The sequence below is a fragment of the Rattus norvegicus genome, chromosome 4 (assembly GCF_036323735.1).
Source record: "Rattus norvegicus strain BN/NHsdMcwi chromosome 4, GRCr8, whole genome shotgun sequence".
Classification (NCBI taxonomy): Eukaryota; Metazoa; Chordata; class Mammalia; order Rodentia; family Muridae; genus Rattus; species Rattus norvegicus.
Window position 1 is genome coordinate 160,219,068 of NC_086022.1, and position 22,086 is coordinate 160,241,153.

At 46.2% G+C, this 22,086-nt stretch overlaps 1 protein-coding gene across 3 annotated transcripts in view; it reads left to right on the forward strand.

Moving 5' to 3' along the window:
* Ano2 (anoctamin 2) overlaps positions 1-22,086 on the forward strand; it is a 341,360-nt gene that overhangs the window by 18,597 nt on the left and 300,677 nt on the right. Inside the window, exon 1 of one of the 3 annotated variants that reach the window (XM_039108820.2) lies at positions 20,436-20,554. The exons of the other annotated variants lie outside the window; for them this stretch is intronic. Coding sequence (XP_038964748.1) covers positions 20,504-20,554 — 51 coding nt within the window. The 5' untranslated portion in view covers positions 20,436-20,503. Of the gene's footprint in view, positions 1-20,435; positions 20,555-22,086 lie in introns of those variants that run through there. 3 annotated transcript variants of the gene reach the window in all.

A 22,086-nucleotide genomic window follows, 5' to 3' on the forward strand; every position in this document is an offset into this window, starting at 1 on the left:
TAACAATGGCCGAAATGAAATGCAGGTCCGGACGCATGCGCGCGCGCGCTGAAAGGGCCGGATGCCAGAATGTAGGCGGCAGAGGGGCTGGCTTAGTGACAGAATCCTGCATCCTGTCCTTTCCCAGTTCCTCCTTACCCACAGAGGCTTCTCAGCACAACACAAGTTGCTGGTGTGTAGGGCTCTTCAGAAGAGGTTGATGAATTTGGACTGGTTTTAAAATTCACCTGGGGAAATACACAGCTGCAGTCGGAACCAGACACAGACACTCGAATCGCGCTGCTGTCCCCCTCCCATCCTGCCTCCATGGTCTGGGAAAGTACACACACCCCGTCCGTGGAGCCACACCGGACTGGACCGTGTGAATGCTCTGCCTGATCACCGTGGAAAGGAAGAGGGATTAGCTGTCCTGTGGATGGCAAGTTCTCCGCCAAGCCAAGAGGTTGCATCATGGCTTCAAGCACACTTGTGTGGGATCCCAGGGAGGTCTGCATTCAGAGACGAAGATATGTCCCTCTAAGGATTGTCCACGTCCCCAGGGAAGAGGTAGAAAAGAGGGACAAACATTTGTGGGTCACCCGAGTCTATGCCAGACATATTGGAATAGAACTGCCGTGAGGTAGCAGTGTTTATTAAATTATGAATCCATATTATAAAAAATCAAAGCCCCATCTCTAGCCCTGGCCTGCCCTCTTGATCTCCCCGTTGTGGGGGCTCAGATCCAGGGCTCCAGGGCCTCTGATACTGGAGGCAGCTCCCTCTTTACTGCCACCTCCGCTTTTGTTCCTTTTCTTAGAAAGAATGACCAAAACCAAAGAGTGACTTCTACTCGTCTGTTTTTATTATTACTAAAATGGTTGTTCTTTGGAGACAGGGTCTCACAGTATCCTTGGCTGGCCCGGAACCCAGAGATCTGCCTGCTTCTTGCCTCCCAAGTGCTTGGATTAATGGTAGGTGCCACCATGTCTGGCCCAAATATTAATTCTTAGGGTTGTATGCATCTGACCCAAATGTGTGCATCACTAGTTTTCCAAAAACAAGCACACACCATCCAATAGAATTCCGTGTGCTTTCCCTGGACGTCTCATTGGGTTTAACTAGAGACCATGCACAGCATTTTAGTGCCAGGGGTATTGTGTAAGTCACAAGAGTAAGTTTGTCATTTGTTTCTTTAAGGTCCCCTCATGAGGAGCAGATGCTGTCTACTGTAGTCTTGGTTACCAGGCCAGGGGAAGGGAACGGGTACCAAAGAGCGTCCTGTCAACTTGAACTCAGAGAACATACCCACTTCTTCAGTCATTGCCTAGACCCTGTAATCTCCCATGTTGCTTCAGAATCACTTTCCAATTACCCACCATGTCTCTTATTGATGGGAAACAGTGTCACAAGTGACTAGGAATCAAGCTTCTGTGGTATACTGGCTCCCAACACTGAGAGCAGGATCACAATGGGAGCTTTCCTATGAACACCTCCCCACATCCCAGGGTCTGGTGTTATAAGTGGGAGCCCTAGGGATCCCAAAAGACACACTTTTCATAGTCTCCTTAGAAGAACTATGTCACCCCTACGGGCAGCCTAGACACTTGGCCCTCTCACCAGCTCCTTCGCCATGACACTTCCTATAGCTGCCATGACCTGAGAACAAGAGCATCAGACAATGTTTGCTATCAACAATCACACCGACTTCAAAGAAGCCAACAGAGGAGCTATGTGGCTTCCATTTGCTCTGATTGTCCCCATTTCTGTGGCCATCCTTTACCCCCACGCTCTGTCCTGTTGGTACAAATCCTTTGATGAAGAATGTTCTCCAGTGGTTCTTCAGAACAGTGGCCCTTCAACCATCTGTGAGCATTCTTTTACTTAACCCAAAGGGTCTATTTTACCTTCATTCCTGCACACACACACACACACACACACACACACACACACACACCCCACACACACATAGACACACACCACACATATACATACACACAGACACACACCACACACATACACACAAACACACACCACACACATATACACACACATACTACAGCCCCGCACACACCCTCTCACAGGCCACACACACACATACACACACAGACCACAGTACACACACCACACCCCCTACACATACACACAGACATACACCACACACACACACACACACACACCACATGCACCTCCACAGCCCCCTACACACAGACCACACACACAGATACACACACAGACCACACACACAGATACACACACAGACCACACACACACCCACACCCCCTACACACACACCACACACACAAACACACACACAAACACACACACACAAACACAAACACAGACCACACACACACATACACACACAGACCACACACACATATACACACACACCCACACCCCCTACACACACACCACACACACAAACACACACACGAACACACACACACACAAACACAGACCACAGTACACACACCACACCCCCTACACATACACACAGACATACACCACACACACACACACACACACACACACACACACACACACACCACATGCACCTCCACAGCCCCCTACACACAGACCACACACACACATACACACACAGACCACACACACACCCACACCCCCTACACACACACCACACACACACACACACACACACACACACACACACACACACACACACACCCCACACATAAATAATTTTTTTCAGGATAGAATTTGGAGCTGGCAGTCCAGTTTTCTTGAATAGTCATCTTCCTTTTTTGACAGGGTCGCACAGGTGTTGAATGTTCTGCCATTTGCGTTCACCCCTTTTCCCTCTCTCACCCTCCTTGCGATTCCACTGACCAACATCTTCTTTGCTAGTTCCCTTCCTACATCTCTGCCTTCTTTATTTTTATTTCCCTTGTGGCCCCTGATTTTAACTAGGTTGGCCTGCATGAGCGTGGGTGAGTGGGGGCCTTTCTTCTGGAGCACGGCTGGAGGAAGTGATACTCCCTCCCTGGCTACTGTTAACTGTCCTATTGCCTCAGGGAGGCACGAGGCCACTTGTGTCCCTCCTGCATCCAAGGTGGAATGCTGGAGCACACAATCTTGTGCAGGAAAGTGCGACATTGGTGACGTCAGGAGTGCACAGCATGTCATGTCCAGGGCATGGCCTTTCCCGTATCCTCTGTATCCTTCGGGTCTTCCATTCTTTATATCGCTCCTCTGTGACGCTCTCTGGACCTTTGAGGGAGCGGTAGAGAAGTCCTGTTTAGGACTGGTTACTTACCTTGGCATTCTGACAAGTTTCTTTTAGCGATTTCACCTGCTCCACACCCACTGTCCTCTGTGGCCTCCAGTAAGAAGCACGGAGCCATTTAAATAACCATTTCCTTTAAAGAGATCATTCCTTATTTTTAGCTATTTTCAAGCTTTCCCCCCTCTTTGTCTTCAGTTTTCAATAGTTTCATTGTAACGTGTCAGGATATGGACTTTTCCAGGCTGAAAGTGCTAGAGGTTTGCTGACAAGCTACAGCAATGGTTCTCAACCTGCGGGTCACGACCCCTTTAGGGTTTGCCTATGCAGTACCCTGCAGACGAGATATTTACATTATGATTCATAACAGCAGCAGAATTACAGTTATGAAGTAGCAATGAAATAACTTATTTCACCACACCGTGAGGAGCTGTATTAAAGGCTCGCAGCATTAGGAAGGTTGAAAGCCACTGGTACAGAGTATTTAGGATTATGTATCTCATAAAATTTGAAAAATTTTAGTATTTAATTTTCAAACTTAATTTTATGTGCTGTTCTCATTTCCCTGTAGCTTGAGAGCTATTAGTGTTTGAGATCCCACAGCCGCCTGCAGCTCCATTTGCTGCTTTCGGTCTATCCTGGTCTTTGCAGTTTGCATTAGATCCTTTCTGTGAGTGTAGGGACCCTTCGTTCCCATCACAGTATTCCCACCATGTCAGTGAACTGCCTAATGCTTCATGTTATTTTTTTTCCTTTTCTTTTTTTCCAGAGCTGGGGACCGAACCCAGGGCCTTGTGCTTGCTAGGCAAGCACTCTACCACTGAGCTAAATCCCCAGCCCCTTCATGTTATTTTTTAAAAGCTGTTTTAAAGTTACACTTATTTGTGTGTGTGTGTGTGTGTGTGTGTGTGTGTGTACATGCATGTGTGTATATGTATCTGTATGTGTGCACATGTGAGTGTGCTAAGGCGGGGTTTGGAAGTAAGAGGACAGCTTGCAGGGAGGGGTTGGTCCTCTCTTTCCACCCTGTGGGTCCCAGGCATTGAAGCGAACACCGTTTCCTGCCGAGCCAGGTCACGGCCATCTTGGAGTTATTTATTTTATTTTATTTAAGTCATTTTAGTTTTAAATTATGAAACTTCCATTTGGTTCATTTTTGTGTCTTCTGTGTCTCTGCTGATGGTTCGGACTGCGTACTTCAAGAGCATTTGTCCTTTAAGCTGTCATATTTGTTATTTTAACACTGCTGTCTAATGGTTCCCTTCTCTTTAAGACACTCACTGTTCTCTGAATGTTTGGTCAATTTTTATATTATATCCTGAACATTTCAGTATTATTTTATGAATCAGAGGTCTTATTTAAATCCTGTATGTGTGCCGGCAGGAATATGATCTGGTTTTATTTGGTCTGTAAGTTTATTTGCCCCTCTGATGTAAGGTCTCATGTAGCCCTCAGTATCTTGAACTTGATATATAGATGAGGATGACCTCGAACTCCTGATCCTCCTGCCTCTGCCTCCCAAGTGCTGGGATTACAGGCACACACCACTGCAGGAGACTTCCAACTGCAGTCTTTATCTAGAGTCTATGGGATATGTTTGGACATTAGCGTCATTTTCAAAGCCTTCTGCAGATTGGGATCAGAATGGAGTTTTACCAGAATATTACTGTGCTTTGGGTGGGTGTCAGATCTACACACAAGACAGTCAGGGCATAACTACCGAGCTTGCAGGGGCACTTAGAAGTCTTTCTTGTCCATGACCTTTCTAGAACCTTCAAGTTCCCTGAGAGTTGATACTTGTCTCAGAAACACGTCTCGAGCTCTACGATCTACTCATTCTTTTTGAGAAAGAGGAAAACTCTTCATCCAGGGTGGAATATAAGTCAAATTCCTTCCTTTCAAGAACATAAGTGCTCACTGGACTGTTCTTTAATAAGACGAGCATGAAAGACTTAGACAGGAATACAGAAAGACAGACTCAGCGGTTGAGGAAATGGAACAAAACATCCTGTGGCATCCATCCTAGATGATGTGGCCAGTAAGACTATGACTGAAGCTTTTTACTCAGAGAGAAATCTGCTTTAAGAATAATAGTTTAACCATAAACACAAGGGGCTATCTGGTAACTCTTGAGAGTTTAATCCTGGGTTATAACCCCAATACCAAGAGCAACCATGTTTGAATCTTCATTGTATTATTATTTTAAAGTTAGCATTCAAAGTAATGGATTTCACTATGGCATTTACCTACAGAGTGATTGAACGAAAAATGAGGATGTGGCTGCTCCAAAGTATAATTGAGGAGAAGGTGTATTGTAGAGAGGAGGGAGAAAGTAGCCATGGGCATCTGGAAGGGTCCAGACCGAAGTTGGTCAGCAGACTGAGCTGTGCGGTGAGAGGAAAGAGAAGCAAAGACAGCAAGAGAGACGGGAGAGGAACTAAGAGAGCCAAGAGACCAAGAGAGAGTGTGTCCAAAATGAAGTGGAAACTTAAGGGTTCTTTAGAAGGTCAGCTGTGTTGGATGGTGTTTTTGCTGGGGCAAACACATGAAGGAGTGTTTCACAGGCGAAAAGGCTAAGGCAGACTCATGAAGGGATGTTTTACTGAAACAGACACAGAAGAGAGGATGTTTTGCTAAAGCAAGCACGTGAAAGGACACGCAATGAAGGACTCTTTGCTGACGACATGCATGTATTGTTCCGCCTTACTCTGCATAGTTGAGCTGCATTTGTTGGGACTCTGACTAATCCGGCTGGTTGGATGCATGTGCTGAGGCAAAACCTGTCTTGACCTGTGCTGAGGCAAGATCCGTGGAGGACGCATGATGTTTGGGGGACATAAACAGGACTCCACGGAGTGATGGAGGCAGAGCTTGGCTTGCTGGTACAGCTAGCTGTGCAATACTTGTGGGTCTCACATCTTCACTGATCTTTGCTTCGCTGAGAGAGGAACAGCCAAGAACTCCCCATGTTCCTCTTGGTCCCTCCTGCTGACTGGAGCTCAGCCTGAGGCCTGGCTGTCTCTGCTAGGTCATGTCACTGTTTTTGCTTACCCAACTCTACCGAAATGGACGGCTGATGTATCTGTGGAATGTTTGCAAGTGGGTCGAGCTGCTGCTGCCTGCTAATCTGTGAACTGAACTGCTGATTTCCAGACAGCACAGATGGGAGTTGCTCTAAACAACCTTTCTAAACAGGTCCACTTCCCCCATAGCTTTTCTTTTCCCTTACCTCTGGTTTGTGGTGGGCTACAAGGGAGGTTAAAGCATCTAAGAACCATCATTAAAAATAAGGTTTGAAAAAAATTAAAGTTACACTAAGACGGCTAAGTTACACAGCGATCAGAGGCTGAGGGAAGGGAAGCACAGCCCTGGGAGAGGGAGGCTTTGGTAGGGTGGTGGGCAAGAAGTGTTGGGAGGAGCCACAGGTTCTGAGTGAGACTTGGTCCAGGTTTCTTTAGGAACTGACATCAGTCACTGTATTTTTTCCCACATTCACCCCATTATACACTCCCCTGACCCCTCACCTCCTGCTGATGGTTTCCACTGAACTTAACACTCCGTATGTTTCTATGGCATGCAGACATTTAAATCTAGAGTTTAGGAATGAGAGAAAGCATGCAATGTCTCTCCTTTTCTCCCAGCACCACCCTCTCTTGCTCCCCCCACTTGCCCTGTAGACACCATTCTCCCGGCCACATAGTTTCATCTCTACTCTCTTCCTCTACATATATGTATACGTTTTTCCATCTAGATTCCACATGTGAGAGAAAACACACGGCACCTGTCCTGGTTCTGGCTTGATTTAGCCTCTTCTCTTTACTTCCACCCACTTCTCTGTGGATGACGTTTCTCTTTACAGCTGAATTAAAGAAAGAGCTTTTTCTGTGTCCATATGCCGTATTGTCTTCCTCCAGTCATCTGTTGATGGCCCCTCTTGGGAACTTGTGAATCCAGCAGTACCTCCGTGGTGTGCTGGCTTGGGTTGCCTTGGCTACATAATCAGAAGTGGCGTAGGTCATATGGTCGTCTAACGGTTGGTTTCTTGAGGAAGGTCCGTAGTATTCCATACTGGCTGTGTTCCTCCCAGTAGTTAAGTTGGGTTCCCTTTGCCCCCTCCTCTGCACCAGCGTTTCTTGTCACGCATCTTCTTGATGATAGGCATTCTGACAGGGGTAAGTTGGAATCTTAGAAGAGGTTCGTTTGCATTTCCCCGAAGGGTAAGGGTGTTGAACTCTGTGCATGTGCGTTTATTCATTGCTTACACATTTCTTCCTTTGAGGACTGTCTGTTCAATTCATTTGCTTAGTTACTGACTGGATGATTTCCCTTTGGTGCCTAACTTTCTGAGTTCTTATAGATTCTAGATATTAACCCTTGGTAAGGTATAGAGTTGGCAAAGATTTTCTCCCATTTTGTAGGCTGCCTCTCCCCTCTGACAAATGCTTCCTTTGATGTGCGAGAGTTGAAATTTCATGCAGTCCTGTTTCTTCTCACTTCTAGCTATTATTTTTTGGAGCTCCTGGACTCCTTTCTGAAAAGGCTCATTCTTCTGTGTTGAAAGATTTTCCCTGGCAGGCTCAATTTCTTAGGTTTGAAGTGTTTGCTAAACTCACTGATTTTCACACAGAGGGAGAGATGGAGTCCACATCCACCCAGTTTCCTCGGCATCATTTGCTGAAGAGCCTCTCTTCTCTAAGCTGCACTCCGTCTTCTTTGTAAATCCCAGGTGGCTGCAACTGCATGGCTTTCTTTTTGGGTCTTTTTGTTTGTCTTTGTACCAACGCCATGTTGTTTGTTATGATGACCCTGTGGTATATTTTGAAATTAGACACCATGACTCATCCAGCCTTGCTCTTCTGGTTTCTGATTGCTTGGCTTATTCAGGGAATTTTGTGCTTACATATGAACTTCAAAATTCTATTTTTCTACCTCCGTGAAGAACCTCACTGCAATTTTAGATAGAGATTGAACTGAGTGTGAACATGGCTTTCTGGGAGGCGCCATTGTCAGTGTTGATTGTGCCAGTCCTTGGGTGTGAAGGTGCTTCTGTCGTCTGGTGCCTCTGGTGTCTTCTTCAGTATCTACCAAGGGTTTTGAAGCTTCATAGGAAAAGCCTCCCGCCTCCAGTTCCTTGGTTAGGTTTATTTCTAGATTGTGTGTGTGTGTGTGTGTGTGTGTGTGTGTGTGTGTGTGTAAGAATGGATCTCCCTCTGATATCTTTCTTATCGAGTAATTATTGGTGTATAGAAATGCTATGGATTATTGGTGTAGAGAAATGCTGTGGATTTTTCAATATTTAGATTGTATTCCGCTATATCGTTGAAGGCGTTAATCAGATCTAAGAATTTTCTGACAGAATCTTTAGAATTCCTTAAGGACATAATCATATCATCTTCAAAGGGGATACTCTGACAACTCTGGATGCCTTCCGAGTGGCATGGCCACAGAAAAAAAAGGGGATGATGTGATGTCGTCTTCGCTAATTGTATCTTTCATTTCTTTCTCGTCCCTAACTGCTGTGGCTAAATCTTCAAGCACCATTTCAATAAAAATGGATACTTTGACCTAGTTACTCATTTAGAGGCAATATTCCCCCCTCCCAGTTAGTATACTATTGGATATAAATTAGCCTTGAAAGCTAAGAGGGCAGTGCTGAAAGGCATCCACAGCCACAGAAAGAAGATCCACTTGTCACCCACCTTCCGGCGGACCGAGAGACAGCAGCTCTGGAGGTGGCCCAAATGTCCTCAAAAGAGTGCGCCCAGGAGGAACAAGCGTGACCGCTATGCTATCATCAAACTCCCACTGACCACCAAGTCAGCCATGAAGAAGTTAGAGGACAACACCCTTGTGTTCATTGTGGATGTCAAGGCCAACAAGCACCAGATCAATCAGGCCATGAAGGCACTCTATGATATTGACGTGGCCAAAGTCAATACCCTGATAAGGCCTGACCGAGAGAAGAAGGTGTATGTTCGCTTGGCTCCTGATTATGATGCTCTAGATGCTGCCAACAAGGTTGGGATCATCTAAAGTGAGTCCAGAGGGCTAATTCTAAATACACACTTATTTTCACCATAATATATGGTCATACGAAGCATTGAGGCTGCCTAGTCCAAAACTTCTTTGGCTGGGAAAACTCTATTGCTCTATTAGTCTCTCCTTATTGCTGACCGAGCTTTCTGCATACTCTAGGTTCAATTTAGTTACATCATATACATCTAGACATTTTCTCACTTTCCTCTAGACTTCATAGCTCTTTGGAATATGAGTTCTCAAAGCTGTCCTTGGTGATCCCGTGGCTTTTAACGAGCATCTCTTATAATGTCCTTCTTTTATAGTGCACCTTGTCAGTTAGCATCTTCTCTGTCAGCCTCACTCACTTTTTCCAAGAAGCAACTCTTTGTCCCACAGTCTTCGTTGCTCTTGTAGCATCCACTTCATTCCTTTTGCTTTCGATTGCTATCATTTCTTTGCTTCTAATGACCCTGGGTATGGCCTCCTCTTGGGAATGTGGTCAACTCACCTGGAGTCATACTCTCAAAGAAAATGGACTGTCCGTACCTCAGAAGCTATCCGTTGCTGCAGCTACTAAGAGGGGCAAAGGCGTCTGAGCCCTGTTCCCTTGGGGCTGGAATGTTAACTGGCTTGTTCTTGTGCTGTGAGTTTTATGAGAACTGTGGTTCTGCCAGGCCTCCAGACTTAGTTTTGCTCCGGTCCTCCCTGACCTCTGGATCTTTACTTTGGTGTTCGAGTGTGATGTTGTCTAGAGAGGCTTCTCTCTAGTCCTGCCAACTTGGGGTTCTTGAATACCTCTTGTGTCTGGATATCCACTCCAGCCACCAAACTTCGGGCTTTCTTTCCTTTTGACTATCATTTTATTGAATCAATTTCCCATGGTTTTAGTTTTTATCCCACTACTCTTTTAATCCTAGTTCTTTGAACTTGTGGTTATGATTTTCAATTAAAAGATGGTTTTTGAGGCAGAGTCTTGCAGAGCTCAGCTGGCCTTTCACTCATAGCTGAGAGTGGCCAACAGGTCCTGCTGTGCCTACTTTGGCTTCCTAAGTGCTGGGGTTGCAGATAACATCATTACATCCAGCTTTCTGCAGAGGCTTAAACCCAGGACGCCATATTTGCAAGGCAAGCACTTCGCTAACTGAGCCACATCCTGATTTGTTTTCATTTATATTATTTATCTATTTATACTGTAATTTTTGTGCTTGAGTGTGCCATGACCTCCACTTTGTCTTTCATCTCTGAGTCTTTATTTTATTTGGTTTAATCTATTAATGATGATTTTGGTTGTCTTAAAGTTAGATTATTTTTCACTTACAACATTTCTGCTTTGATCCCCCACCCCCACACACCAATCTCCTCGTCGTGTTTCTCATCTGCCTCTTATTTGACGTGGCTGTATCTCTCATCCACATTCTGAACTCATTTCTTCACTTTGTTCATCTTCCCCTTTGTCTCCTCTTGAAGTCATCTATCATTTTATGGATTTTGAATTCTCTGTACAACATTCCAACCACTAGACATCTAGATAGCCGGGGAGTTGTGATTCGGCCCTGCACTGCTTTGGTTCCTCACACCGACCTTTCTGTGTCGTGATCTGGGTATCTGCTGATTTTACTGAGCAAGGCATTCTCGGGGAGTCAATCTCCACTAATCTCAGAAAAGGGAGAGAAGATACTGCTGTAAAAGCAACAGCTCCAAACTGAAGAAGAGCGGGAAAAGTGTGGAAAATCAACCTGAGCTAACTAGTGCCCCAACAAGGACCACGGAACAGAAAACAGTGAAGTCACACAGAGCATGAAATAAGGATTTAAAAGAACTTAGAGTAAAACTTAAAATATCATGGTGCTGGGGTTAAAGGCATCTGCCACTACTGCCGTGGTGATGGATGCATTTAACCCCAGCACTCAGGAGGCAGAGGCAGTGGGATCTCTGAGTTCGAAGCCAGCCTGGTCTACAGATTGAGTTCCAGGACAGCCTGGGCTACACAGAGAAAGAGTGTCTCAATTCTTTTTTTTACAATATGAAATGAATGAGATAAACTAAGGAAGAAGGCAAGGACAGAGAAAGGAAATGCAAAGCAATGTGAGATAAGAGAAAGGAAAAGGGAAATGGGGAATAATGTTACAAAAGGAGAGAAAAAAACAAAGAAATGTAAAACAAGAGTGGCTTAAAATGCATAAATAAAATTAGACAAATTTAAAAGGAGGAATGCAAATATTAATGTTTGATTAAAAAATAGAGCCAAACTGCTACTGAAAGTCTACTAAAAAGAAGAAACCAAGGAACACCTAACAGATGACGCATCAGCTTGTCTTTGGCTGGGTCTTCTAAGCATGGCGTCTGTTGGTTTGGGCTGGGTCAGCTCATAGCGCAGTGTCTCGTCTTGCTTACCTGTTAGACTGGTGCTTAACCTGGATGGGTCAAGAGTGACGTGTCCAACAGAGCTGCATTCCTATGGAAGCTTCCCCTTTTTTATGTACCAGAAGATTCTGCAGGTTGCATCTGACCTTGTATTCTGTGCCTGGGCAAGTTCTTCCACATCTCTGGGACTTACCAGTTTGTATATACTGGCATGCCTAACGTTCTAGTAGTCTTTCCCAAGTGTTTTGTGAACAGGAAAAGCAAACATCACTTTGGTCTTCACAGGTGGACCAGCGCCTGTTTCCAAATCCACATAGCGTTAAACACTGACTGAGGACACAGCTGTAGACGTTAACTATTCTGCCAGGACTCCAGAAGTCCCAGTCTCTCTAGCAGTGAACCTCATGGCACATAAGTGGCTTCTGAGGTTCGGCGACTCCCTGCCTTTAGACTCTGGTCTATTAGACTCCAACATTGTCCTCAGAGGTAGTGGGGCCGAATCCTTCTCCAGCCCAACTAAACCTTCTACCTCAGCCTCTTAGTGTGGCCACCTTTGGCCTCTCCCTCTCCACAACTGCCTCCCATCACTACTTCCTGCCACTGCACTGTGGAAGTTGACCCAGGTGCCATGGGTTGTCGTTATTGTTATTGGGCTTCTAGGTTAGCTTAGCCTTGAACAATGTGATCTCTCATGACAGTGTCGGTCAGTCTTCTGAGACTGGAAATGAAGCACTGGTCACACAATGGAGCCTCAGTCTCAACAACGCCTCTAGCTGGATTGAGTCTGTGACACTGTTGGCTTTCCCTCTGGGTGTTTCTCCTCACCAGGGCCTGCTGATTTGCCTTTTGGATAGGATTGATTTCCCTCCTCAACCAGGGAGCGATAGTAGAGCCTTGTGCTGCTTTCTCTTCTCTGGGTCGTCATTGTCTTTCTCTCCACTTTAAGATTGGACTGTCACTGTCCTGGTGGTTTCTGATGCGCCTCTAATCTCTCATTCTTACTTCGTTTTATTCTATTTATTTATTATATATAAATACACTGTAGCTATCTTCAGACACACCTGAAGAGGGCATCAGATCTCATTACAGGTGGTTGTGAGCCACCATGTGGTTGCTGGGATTTGAACTCCGGACCTCTGGAAGAGCAATCAGTGCTCTTAACCGCTGAACCATCTCTCCAGCCCTAATCTCTCATTCTTTAGAATCCCTTTCTTTTCCTGTTATCCCCACTCTCCTCATTTACTGAGTCACTTGGAGGTAGTCTTAACCTGCCATGTGCTTTGCAAGTCTTCTTAGGATTAATTTTGATTAATAAGTAAAAGCTTTTGGGCAAAAGAGGAGCCCGGTCACTCTGTTCACCTTGAAAATGATGAAAGTGCAGAAGGCAGGACGTGTTCGGTTAGATGAACGCCCTAGACTACAGGCATCTCACAGCAGCAGTCACAGTGGAGGAATGAGCTCTGAGCCACAGGAGGCCTTGCCATCGCCTTCCCTAGGCCCCTAAGGGAAACTTTCCATGCTGTCAAGGACTTAAAGCTGGTGGGAATTATCACTTCTGGGTGTGACTGCTATTCCCAAGATGCGAGTCTGGGTAGAAAAGAAAAAAAATGTGGAATTTTAAACCCCAGGGCTCACAGACTACAGAAGCCCTGATGAGTCCTTTTTTCCGTTTGTGCACCTGCCCTTGCTCGTCCACAGACACACTGCCCGATTGTCTTGGCTTTCGGAATTTTTAGCCTACAGGGCCCACACTGTTTGTATAGCTGTCATGAGTCCTCCCAACCAGGAGGAGGAGGTCAAGAGCCTCAGTTGGATCCTTCATCAGAACCAAACTGTACAGAGAATCACATTGGTATCACAGAAGCTTCATCTAGCCGAACACTAGAGCCAGGAAAACCCCATAGAAGAGGGGGAGGAAGGATTGTAGGAGCCAGAGCAGTTGAGGACCCAGAACACGACCCACAGAATCATCTAAGCAGGGCTCACAGGGACTCACAGAGACTGAAGCGACAAATAGGGACCCTGCACGGGTCTGACCTAGGTACTCTGCATGTACCATATGATTTTGTGGCTTGCCGTTCTTGTGGAACTCCCGACAGGAAGAGTGGGGGTTGTCTCTGGTGCTTTTGCCTATGCTTGAGACCCCTTTCCTTCTACTGGGCTGCATTGCTGTCCATCCTTGATGAGAAGATTCGAGTTTAGTGTCGTTGTAACTTGTTATGTCATGTTGGGCAGATATCCTCGTGATACCTGTGTTTTTTTACTTTTTTAAAAGGGAAACAGAGAAGGAGTAAAATCTGGGGGAGAGGGGAGGGGCTGATGGGAGGGGTGGATCTAGGGGAAACTGCAGGGTATAATGTATGACACAGAGAAAGAGAGAGAGGTAGTGAGGGGGGGAGAGGGAAAGGGAGAAGGAGAGGGAGAGGGAGAGGGAGAGGGAGAGGGAGAGGGAGAGGGAGAGGGAGAGGGAGAGGTTAATAATTTGCTCTGAGACAGTGTTTACTTCTCCACCAAATACTGTGACTTCTAAGGTCTCATCATATCCCCTCTACCTGGAAACCAGCCTGTGATTTCTGGATTAATTGCTGACTTACAGTTTGAGTTCCAGTCTTGTCTAGCCATCTTGACTCCTCTCCTGGACACTCTATCCCATGACCATGTTTGAGCAAGTCTCTTTCTGGAATGCGATTGCCTACGTCACTGAACCAGGTCATTTCTTTCTACCGTGAAGCAGGCCAATGACTGAAGTGATCAATTCCCATCCCCCCTTTCCCCCTGCAAGAGTTTATTCACAGGCTCGTCAAAGATGTAGAGATCTCCATCCCAGGATGGAGTGATCTGAGAGGGTACTCCAGATTCGTCTCCCCACAGAGTTGAAGCAGTCTATGGAACTGAGAGGCAGGGAGGGATGAGGTACAGGGGGGAGAGATTCCCTAAGGAGGAGGGAGCTGATGCGCAGTCTGGGCACAGACCACACGACTTCCTGCAGCAGACATCTTGGCTTTGCCTGTGACACACGTTCAGAGGATGGCAATGTCAACATGGTGTTTGGGTCAAGTTCTGGCCCTCTGAAGCCATTTTAGGTGATGTACAAAATTATCCATTGGGCTCATCACAGGTTCAGGTATCTGCTTCCGATGCATGTGACTTCTCTGGCTTCCTCATCAAATTGCAATCACGAGGTCATGGCTTCTGTTGTTGGCTAGGCACGCCTTGGGGTCAGGCGAGCCAGCAGCTCTGGGAACTGGCTCTCTGAGGAAGAAGCTATGGTTCTGCAGGTTGGTCTCAGGCTTCTTGTGAGTGATCTCTAATCATGCATTTTTACTGAGGGTGCTACCTGGTCAGGCAGGGTTACTTCTTTAAATAATTTATCGTGGGGAGATTTAACTTTCACTCACCCGTGTTAGGGCAAATCTGTCATCCCATTTTACTGGGGTTTCAGGCTAGCCTACGGACTGTGGAGTTTATTGATTTCTGCTTATTATTATTTTTTTAAAAGATGCCAGCGTATGTTTCTGCTGTCGTTATATCTGGCACACCCATCGTTTATTATACACATCTTTTACAACCATGGCTAAGCCGGGGTGGTGGCACAGGCTGCATTCTCAGCACTCATGGGTGACATAGCAAGACCCTGTCTCGAAAAATCTAAGTATTGTGAGTCGGAAAGCTGGATCTGCAGTTAAATATGCACCGTGTTGTTTGATTGAATGTGCAGCTGAGTGGTCACCAGTGTGTGTCCACAGCCATAGAACACCGCCCTTTCTTCTGAAACCCTGTCTCCATTCAGTTCTGACCCCATCCTCCCCTGGAAACCACTTTTCTTTTTCTCTGTGGTCGTGAGTTTCACTTCTCTGGGGACCGTACAGAGGTGGGACCGACCAGGATTTGTTCTTTTGTTCCCTTTTATTTTGCTTAGTACCATGTCTTATGTCCCTAAAGGTCATCTGTATTATACGATGTGTCTGAATTTTATCATATTTTCCATTTATTCTTTTTAATGTGCACACAGAGAGAGATGGGTTTGTTTCATGGTGGCTTTTTCATACACGTGTGTCACTGTAGCCTTCTCTTCATCCTCTCGTTCTGTTACTGCCCACCTCCCCCACTAGCTGGCTCCGTTTCTGCCCTCAAACAGCTCTCTCTCTTGTTGAAATTTCCTTTTTGAGAAACAACTTTATCTGGAGTATACCGGTCTGCAGAGAAAAGGAGAACCTTAGTGTGTACGACTGGGTGACTGGGGACATAAGGACATCAGTAGTGTAGACATATTAGACATCTCCTTCAGTGTCTTGCCTTTGTGTGTGATCATTTAACCTGAGACTCACTGGGCTTACGTGCCAACGTGTGATACTGCCTTAACTATGGGCACATGATGTGCTGTGAACCACTAAACCCAATGCATCCAACAGAACTGAAGCTTCACAGAGCCCCACTTCCTATGCCCCCTCCTCAATCCCTGGTAACATGACGGTATCCTTTGCTTCTGTGAGTTCGACTATCATGAGAGCAGATCTTCCAGTGTTTATCCTTCCATGACTGGTCCTCTCACTGAGCATAATGCCCTGCCCGTGGCTGGATTTCCTTCATTTCTGGAGCTGACTAGATCCATACACATAACAATATGTGTGCCACACTTTGTTAACCTGCTCATCCGTCATGAACAACGCACCTCCACAGCTTAGTTGTGAGGCTGCCGCTCTGTACACGAGCGTGCACGTGTCTGTTTGGAGCTCTTCTTCTGTGCTTCTAAACTTGCTAGGGAGAGTCATGCATGCCGAGCAGGGCCCAAAAGAGACTTTCTTTTCCAGCAATGCAGGCGGCAAAGTCTCTTTTAGACTCTTTGACTCGCTTTTGATTCCCTGGAACTGTTTTCTCATGATCTCATCTTCTAGAGTAGGGCTGGGCTTTGGCTTTGACTGGGACCAGCCTGGGTAGACTAATGTCCCACAGCCTGAGTAGGTAGGGTTGCAGTCAGGTGACGCAGCTCAATTGGAGGCATGAATGTGCTACCTTCATGGTCTTAACTTTAGCCATTTTCAGTCCTCAAAATCATTCCCTTCATGGGCCAGAAAGATGGCGCAGTACTAAGGGGCAGTCTGTAAAACTCAGGGCATGGTGGCATGTGCTGTGCAGTGTTTAAAGGTTTAGACTCCAGTGTTCCAGTGACACTCTGGGCAACTCACCAAACCTCTGTTATGTTCACTTGATGTTTTCTGTAAGGGGGGGGGCAGTGCTATCCTTGTTGCGTTCACTGAGGAATTAAATGCATTAGAGATAAAGCATTAAACATTCCTAGTGCCGTGTCTAACATACGATAAGTTGCTCACTAACTATTGGCTACTATCATCACCGGTTTGAATTCTTACAGAATTTCTCTTTGCCCAGCCTTGATCATCAGTTAGGAAGCTGGGAGCATCAGACATAACCTGGGCCATGTCCTTACCATGGTGGAAAGCCAGTTGCTCTCCTGCAAATCCCGGACACCCGCTCTGGTCCTGTGAGCTAGTGAAATCTCCGACACCTTGTAAAACCTCACTCCTTCCCTAATAACTTTCTGTATGAGTCAGGCCACCCTGAGTGTTTACACTTCCGGACCCTAGGGTGGGGAAGGGGTGGTGGCTGCCACTGGCTCTGTAAGCTTCCAGGCAGCTGGGGGCAACGGGAGAGGTCAACCGCACGGAAGGGAATTTTGTCTGGCTTCTATGGAATAGGAATATTAATCTGACACAAGGCCAGGGCAGGCTGGACCAGAGGGAGATGAAATAGTAGAGGAAGAATGTGGTGCTTCCTGGTAGGATCAGGCTGTAGCAAATCAGGAGCAGATTGCTGGCTGGCAAATGGGAAATAACGTGTGTGCCTTAGGGTCCCCTGGGCACTCTTAGTAGCAAGCCTACCCCAGGGTCTGGGTTCATCCCTCCTCACTGCGGTGGAAGAATGGGTTTGGGGATCTGTCTGCGGGTTTTCTTTCGTGTTTGCGTGCTTTGTTTTTTAATCACACAATCTGGAACCATCTGAAGACCCAGCATGCTGCAGTGGGACGTGCGTTGGAGAGAAGGGTCTCCTGACTGTGGTCAGTTTCCGATGCATACTGTGCAGACCACAGCAGGCACCTCTGCCTGGGAACGACACGGTCCTTGGTGTCCTGGTGTCTGAGATACTATCGTGGGCTTAGCACCTCTGAAAGATGTAGAGTATGGCTTCCTGAGAGCCTCCATCCCTAACCCAGAAGCCATAGTTTTCTTTGAGGGAGCCTCAAACTACACTTGTAGGCAAACTACACTTAAGGGAGGCTCCATGCCGAGATGGCCAACACAAAACAAACTCAATGGTATTTTTGGAGAAGTTTTGTCTCATAATGCTTTGTTTGGGCATTTGTTACCTTGTCTTTTGCTTATCTATTATGGTTTCTGACTTTCTGTTTCTATAGTTTTTGTATGTGTGCACGCAGGTGTCTATCTCTGAGTATATATGTGTGCCCGCAGGTGTGTATCACTGAGTATATATGTGTGCCCGCAGGTGTGTATCACTGAGTATATATGTGTGCCCGCAGGTGTGTATCACTGAGTATATATGTGTGCCCGCAGGTGTGTATCACTGAGTATATATGTGTGCCCACAGGTGTGTATCACTGAGTATATATGTGTGCCCACAGGTGTGTATCTCTGAGTATATATGTGTGCATGCAGGTGTGTATCTCTGAGTATATATGTGTGCACGCAGGTGTGTATCTCTGAGTATATATGTGTGCCCGCAGGTGTGTTTCTCTGAGTATATATGTGTGCATGCAGGTGTATATCTCTGAGTATATATGTGTGTACGCAGGTGTGTATCATTGAGTATATATATTTTCTTCACTTTTTCTTATGTGTACTTCTTTTTTGTCTTTTTGCTTTGTCGCTGCCTTTCTTCTCTTCCTCCTGGTCTTCCTCCTTTTTAATGGACCAGTTTGCTTTCTAGGGACAAGGCGATAGAAGGCTTGGGGTTGGATGGGTGGGGATGTGGAGAGGATCTGGGAGAAAGTGAGGGAGGGAAACCATGATCAGAATATATTTCCTAAAAATTATTCAAACAAAGGAAGAAAAGAAGGAAGGAAGGAAGGAAGGAAAGAAAGAAGGACGGAAGGGAAGAAGGAAGGGTGGCTGCTCTGGACTCTAGTGATCTGACATTGCCTTCAGATCTCCTTGTTGCCAGGCCATTGCACTTCATCAGGGACTCTGGGGAGTGGCAGCAGCAGGAAGTGCTAGGGAAGGAGTAAAGGGCAAGCTCCAGCTGTGCTAGGCCTTCACACCAGCCTGCATGTGAGACCAGTCGAGTACCTGGGTGAGGATCACACCTCTGAAGGAGCTGCCCCTGCACTCTGTCAGAAGCTTGGAATCTCTCCTCTCATCATTTTTGCAGGGTCCTTGTGGCATTGCCGGAACTACCCAGTGTTGATTGTTAGTATTATGTTGTACAACTGAGAGCAGCGGTGCCTTCCTTTATTAACTGTTAGCTGCCCATACTATATGACATGAAGCTGAGGTTTCAGATGGCTGGTCTGTGGTTCCCATAATGCTTCTCACTACTCACACCACCTTAGGGCACATTTTAAACTTCCCCATGTTGTGGTTTCTTTCTTTGTTTGTTTTGTTGTTTATTCCTCCCTCCCTCCCTCTTGCCCTCCTTTTCTTCCTTCCCACCTTCTCCTATGCTCCTTTCCCTATGTCCCCCAACTCTCCCTCCCTCCTTCCCTCCCTCATTTATTTCTTGTTTCTTCATGGTACCAGAGATGGAGCCCCAGCTTACACATGTCACAGAGTTACCTCTCCATTGTGCTCATTGGTTTCTTTGCAAAATGAGAATTTTTAATCTATTGCCACAGGGCAGGTATTAAGCCAGTCACTGGTTAGGCATCATAAGAATTTATAAATAAGAACTCTGCTTATCTATGTCAGAGTTGAAGTGATGGATGAAGATCGGTCATCTCATCCAAGATCCTTATCTTTATTTTGTATTGGATTGGATTTTTGTTTTTGAGATGGTGTTTTGCGATTTAGCCCTGGCTTGCCTGTAACTTACTGTGTTACTTAGGTTGGACTCCGGCTTGCAGTCATCCTCCTCCCTCTGCCTACTAAGTACTGAGATTGTAGGTACTAAGGACCATACCTGGTCCAAGATTCTCGATTTATCATCGGAAGATCCAAGACCTAGAAAGGCAACGTGTTTGACCGTGTCAGGTTTCAATACTCTAATTAAATACCCAAGCTACTTACTTTATAAAGAGAAAAGGTTTGTTTTGATCCAGAGTCTGATGGTTCCCCCTTAACTTTGGTCCTGTGGCAAACAGCACAGTGGGGCAGGTATTTGTGGCAGAGCAAACCACTTATTTTCTCAGGCAGAGAACAGAGAGCAAAAGTGAGAGACTAAGCCTCACGTCATCTGCGAAGGCATCTCCTCAGTGACCCAGTGGAGGAACAGGGCCCCCAATACCTGGGTTTTCTGCCTCACGTTCCTTCCACACACTCGCCATGGGACCTACACTCTAAGTTTGCAGATTACTTAGATGTTACACACAGCCCCATGCAAAAGTCTACATATGCGCTCGAGGACACAGCTGCCTGAGTAAGAGAATACTCAGGATTCAGATTAAACAGATGAGGGGATCCCCATGGTTTACACAGGATGGTTGGGAGTGTGTGAGTAAATGCCAAGGCCACAGCATCTCCGGGTGTGTTTCTGGAGCAGAGGAGGTGTTTTGCCCCTGGAGTGGCCAAGGTCTTCTACCCTGACAAACTTTGGTCTCAATAATGTGGGGTGTGGGCTCTGCCACTGAGCCCCAGGTGTTTAACTGATCTGTTGTCAGCGTTCTAAGGATAGCCAACTGACAAAGAGAAACTGGAGCCACTGATGAAACTCTAGATGACACAAAATATGTGTTTAGTGGCATTTGAGATATCCAACCGGTACATGGTAGGTAGTTAATACTCCACAGTGACAAGTGGCCCATGTGGAGCCCGGCTGTCCACTTCCTTTAGTCTCCCATCCTCTTACCCTCATCGCCGTCTGTCTCCTCTTGCCCCAGTGTCTCTCTCCTGATAGTGGACTCTAGAGGTCTAGCTCATGCCTTGTGGCTGCATTTTACTCAAGATTTCTCTGCTTTCTCTGCTGTGGACTTTTAGTCAGGGAAACAAAGCCAGTTTTGTTTGGGGATGTGGGCGATGCACTGTGTCCTTTTTGGCATCCTTTGCTCCCCCCCCCCATTGCTGTCTCAGACCACCCAGCTCATAATGCCTCGCCCGCCTTTGATCTTCTTTTCTAAGCTTTGAGAAGGACGATTCATCACACGATTCTAGTTCTGTGGCCACTAGTCTGTCTGATGTCTGACCAAGCTGTGAATGTCCTCTGTCCACCCAGTGGGTCAGGACCTGGAGCTGGCACTGTCCCTTCTGTGTGTTTCTGAGAATGCAGGTACAGCCATTCTGTTTACAGGTACCGTCGAGGTCCAAGGCTCTTAAGAAGTGGAGAGGTGAGAGCAGAATAGAGGCTTCCCTAGTGTGAGGAAGTGAGTAGGTCCCAGGAAAATCACTCTCTGCTTATGCTTCTCATTCCTAACATGAAGCTGAAACTCAGCCCCTGCCTCCTGGGATTCCTGTTGCCCAGATGGGATTTTTGTGGGGTTTTATTTTTTTTTCAGGTCATAGAAGAGGCCATGAAACACAGTGACTAATTTCGATAGAGGTCAGAAAGACCGAAAACCTAAGTCTAGCTGTTTTGATTGTTTCTTTCCACCCCGTTCTTAAAGATTCTTGAAGAAATGGCTCCTTTGTTCTCAGTGCTTGAATTTCCTTAAATAGTTGTTTACGTGTTGCCTTCACTCCTTCTGCCTTCTCTTACCTTCCAAACCCTGAAACGGTTAATTCAGCTCTGGTCCAGACAGGATGTTTATCTGCCAATAGGTCAGCCCAAGATGAACATTATTGAACTTGTTAATTTATTTCTATAGCTTCAGTTTCCAGACCAAGACAACGGAGTGTTCCAGGCACATTGTTTAACAAGGGAACGTTCTTCCAGCTGAATTGTATGACCGATACAGTTTCTTACTTGATTGGTTAACCCTTACAAGGGGTTTCCATCTTTTTTTCCTGTCACAGATGGGAGGAAGGAACTTAGGGGTTCATGGAGACCCTTCCACGGTTATTATCACTCCCCTGTCCCTGACCTTGGGACACTGTAGGTATATCTAGGAAAGTCGTGAAGCCTATTAACTTTGGGGAGTGAGTGTTGTGGAGCCCCAGAAGGAATTACTGGATTGCCCCTTCTGAATTTCCACCCCCTTGGCTTTGAGAATGCTGTTGATTTTATTATTGATCATTGAGTTTGATTTGATGCATTTCCCAGAGACTTGGCCAGGGGCTGTGCTGTTGGCTTTAGGGGCGGCAGCTCTGCTGAGGACAGGTTTTTCCATTTCTCTCTCCAGAAAGCATGAAGTGGTAGGGTAGACA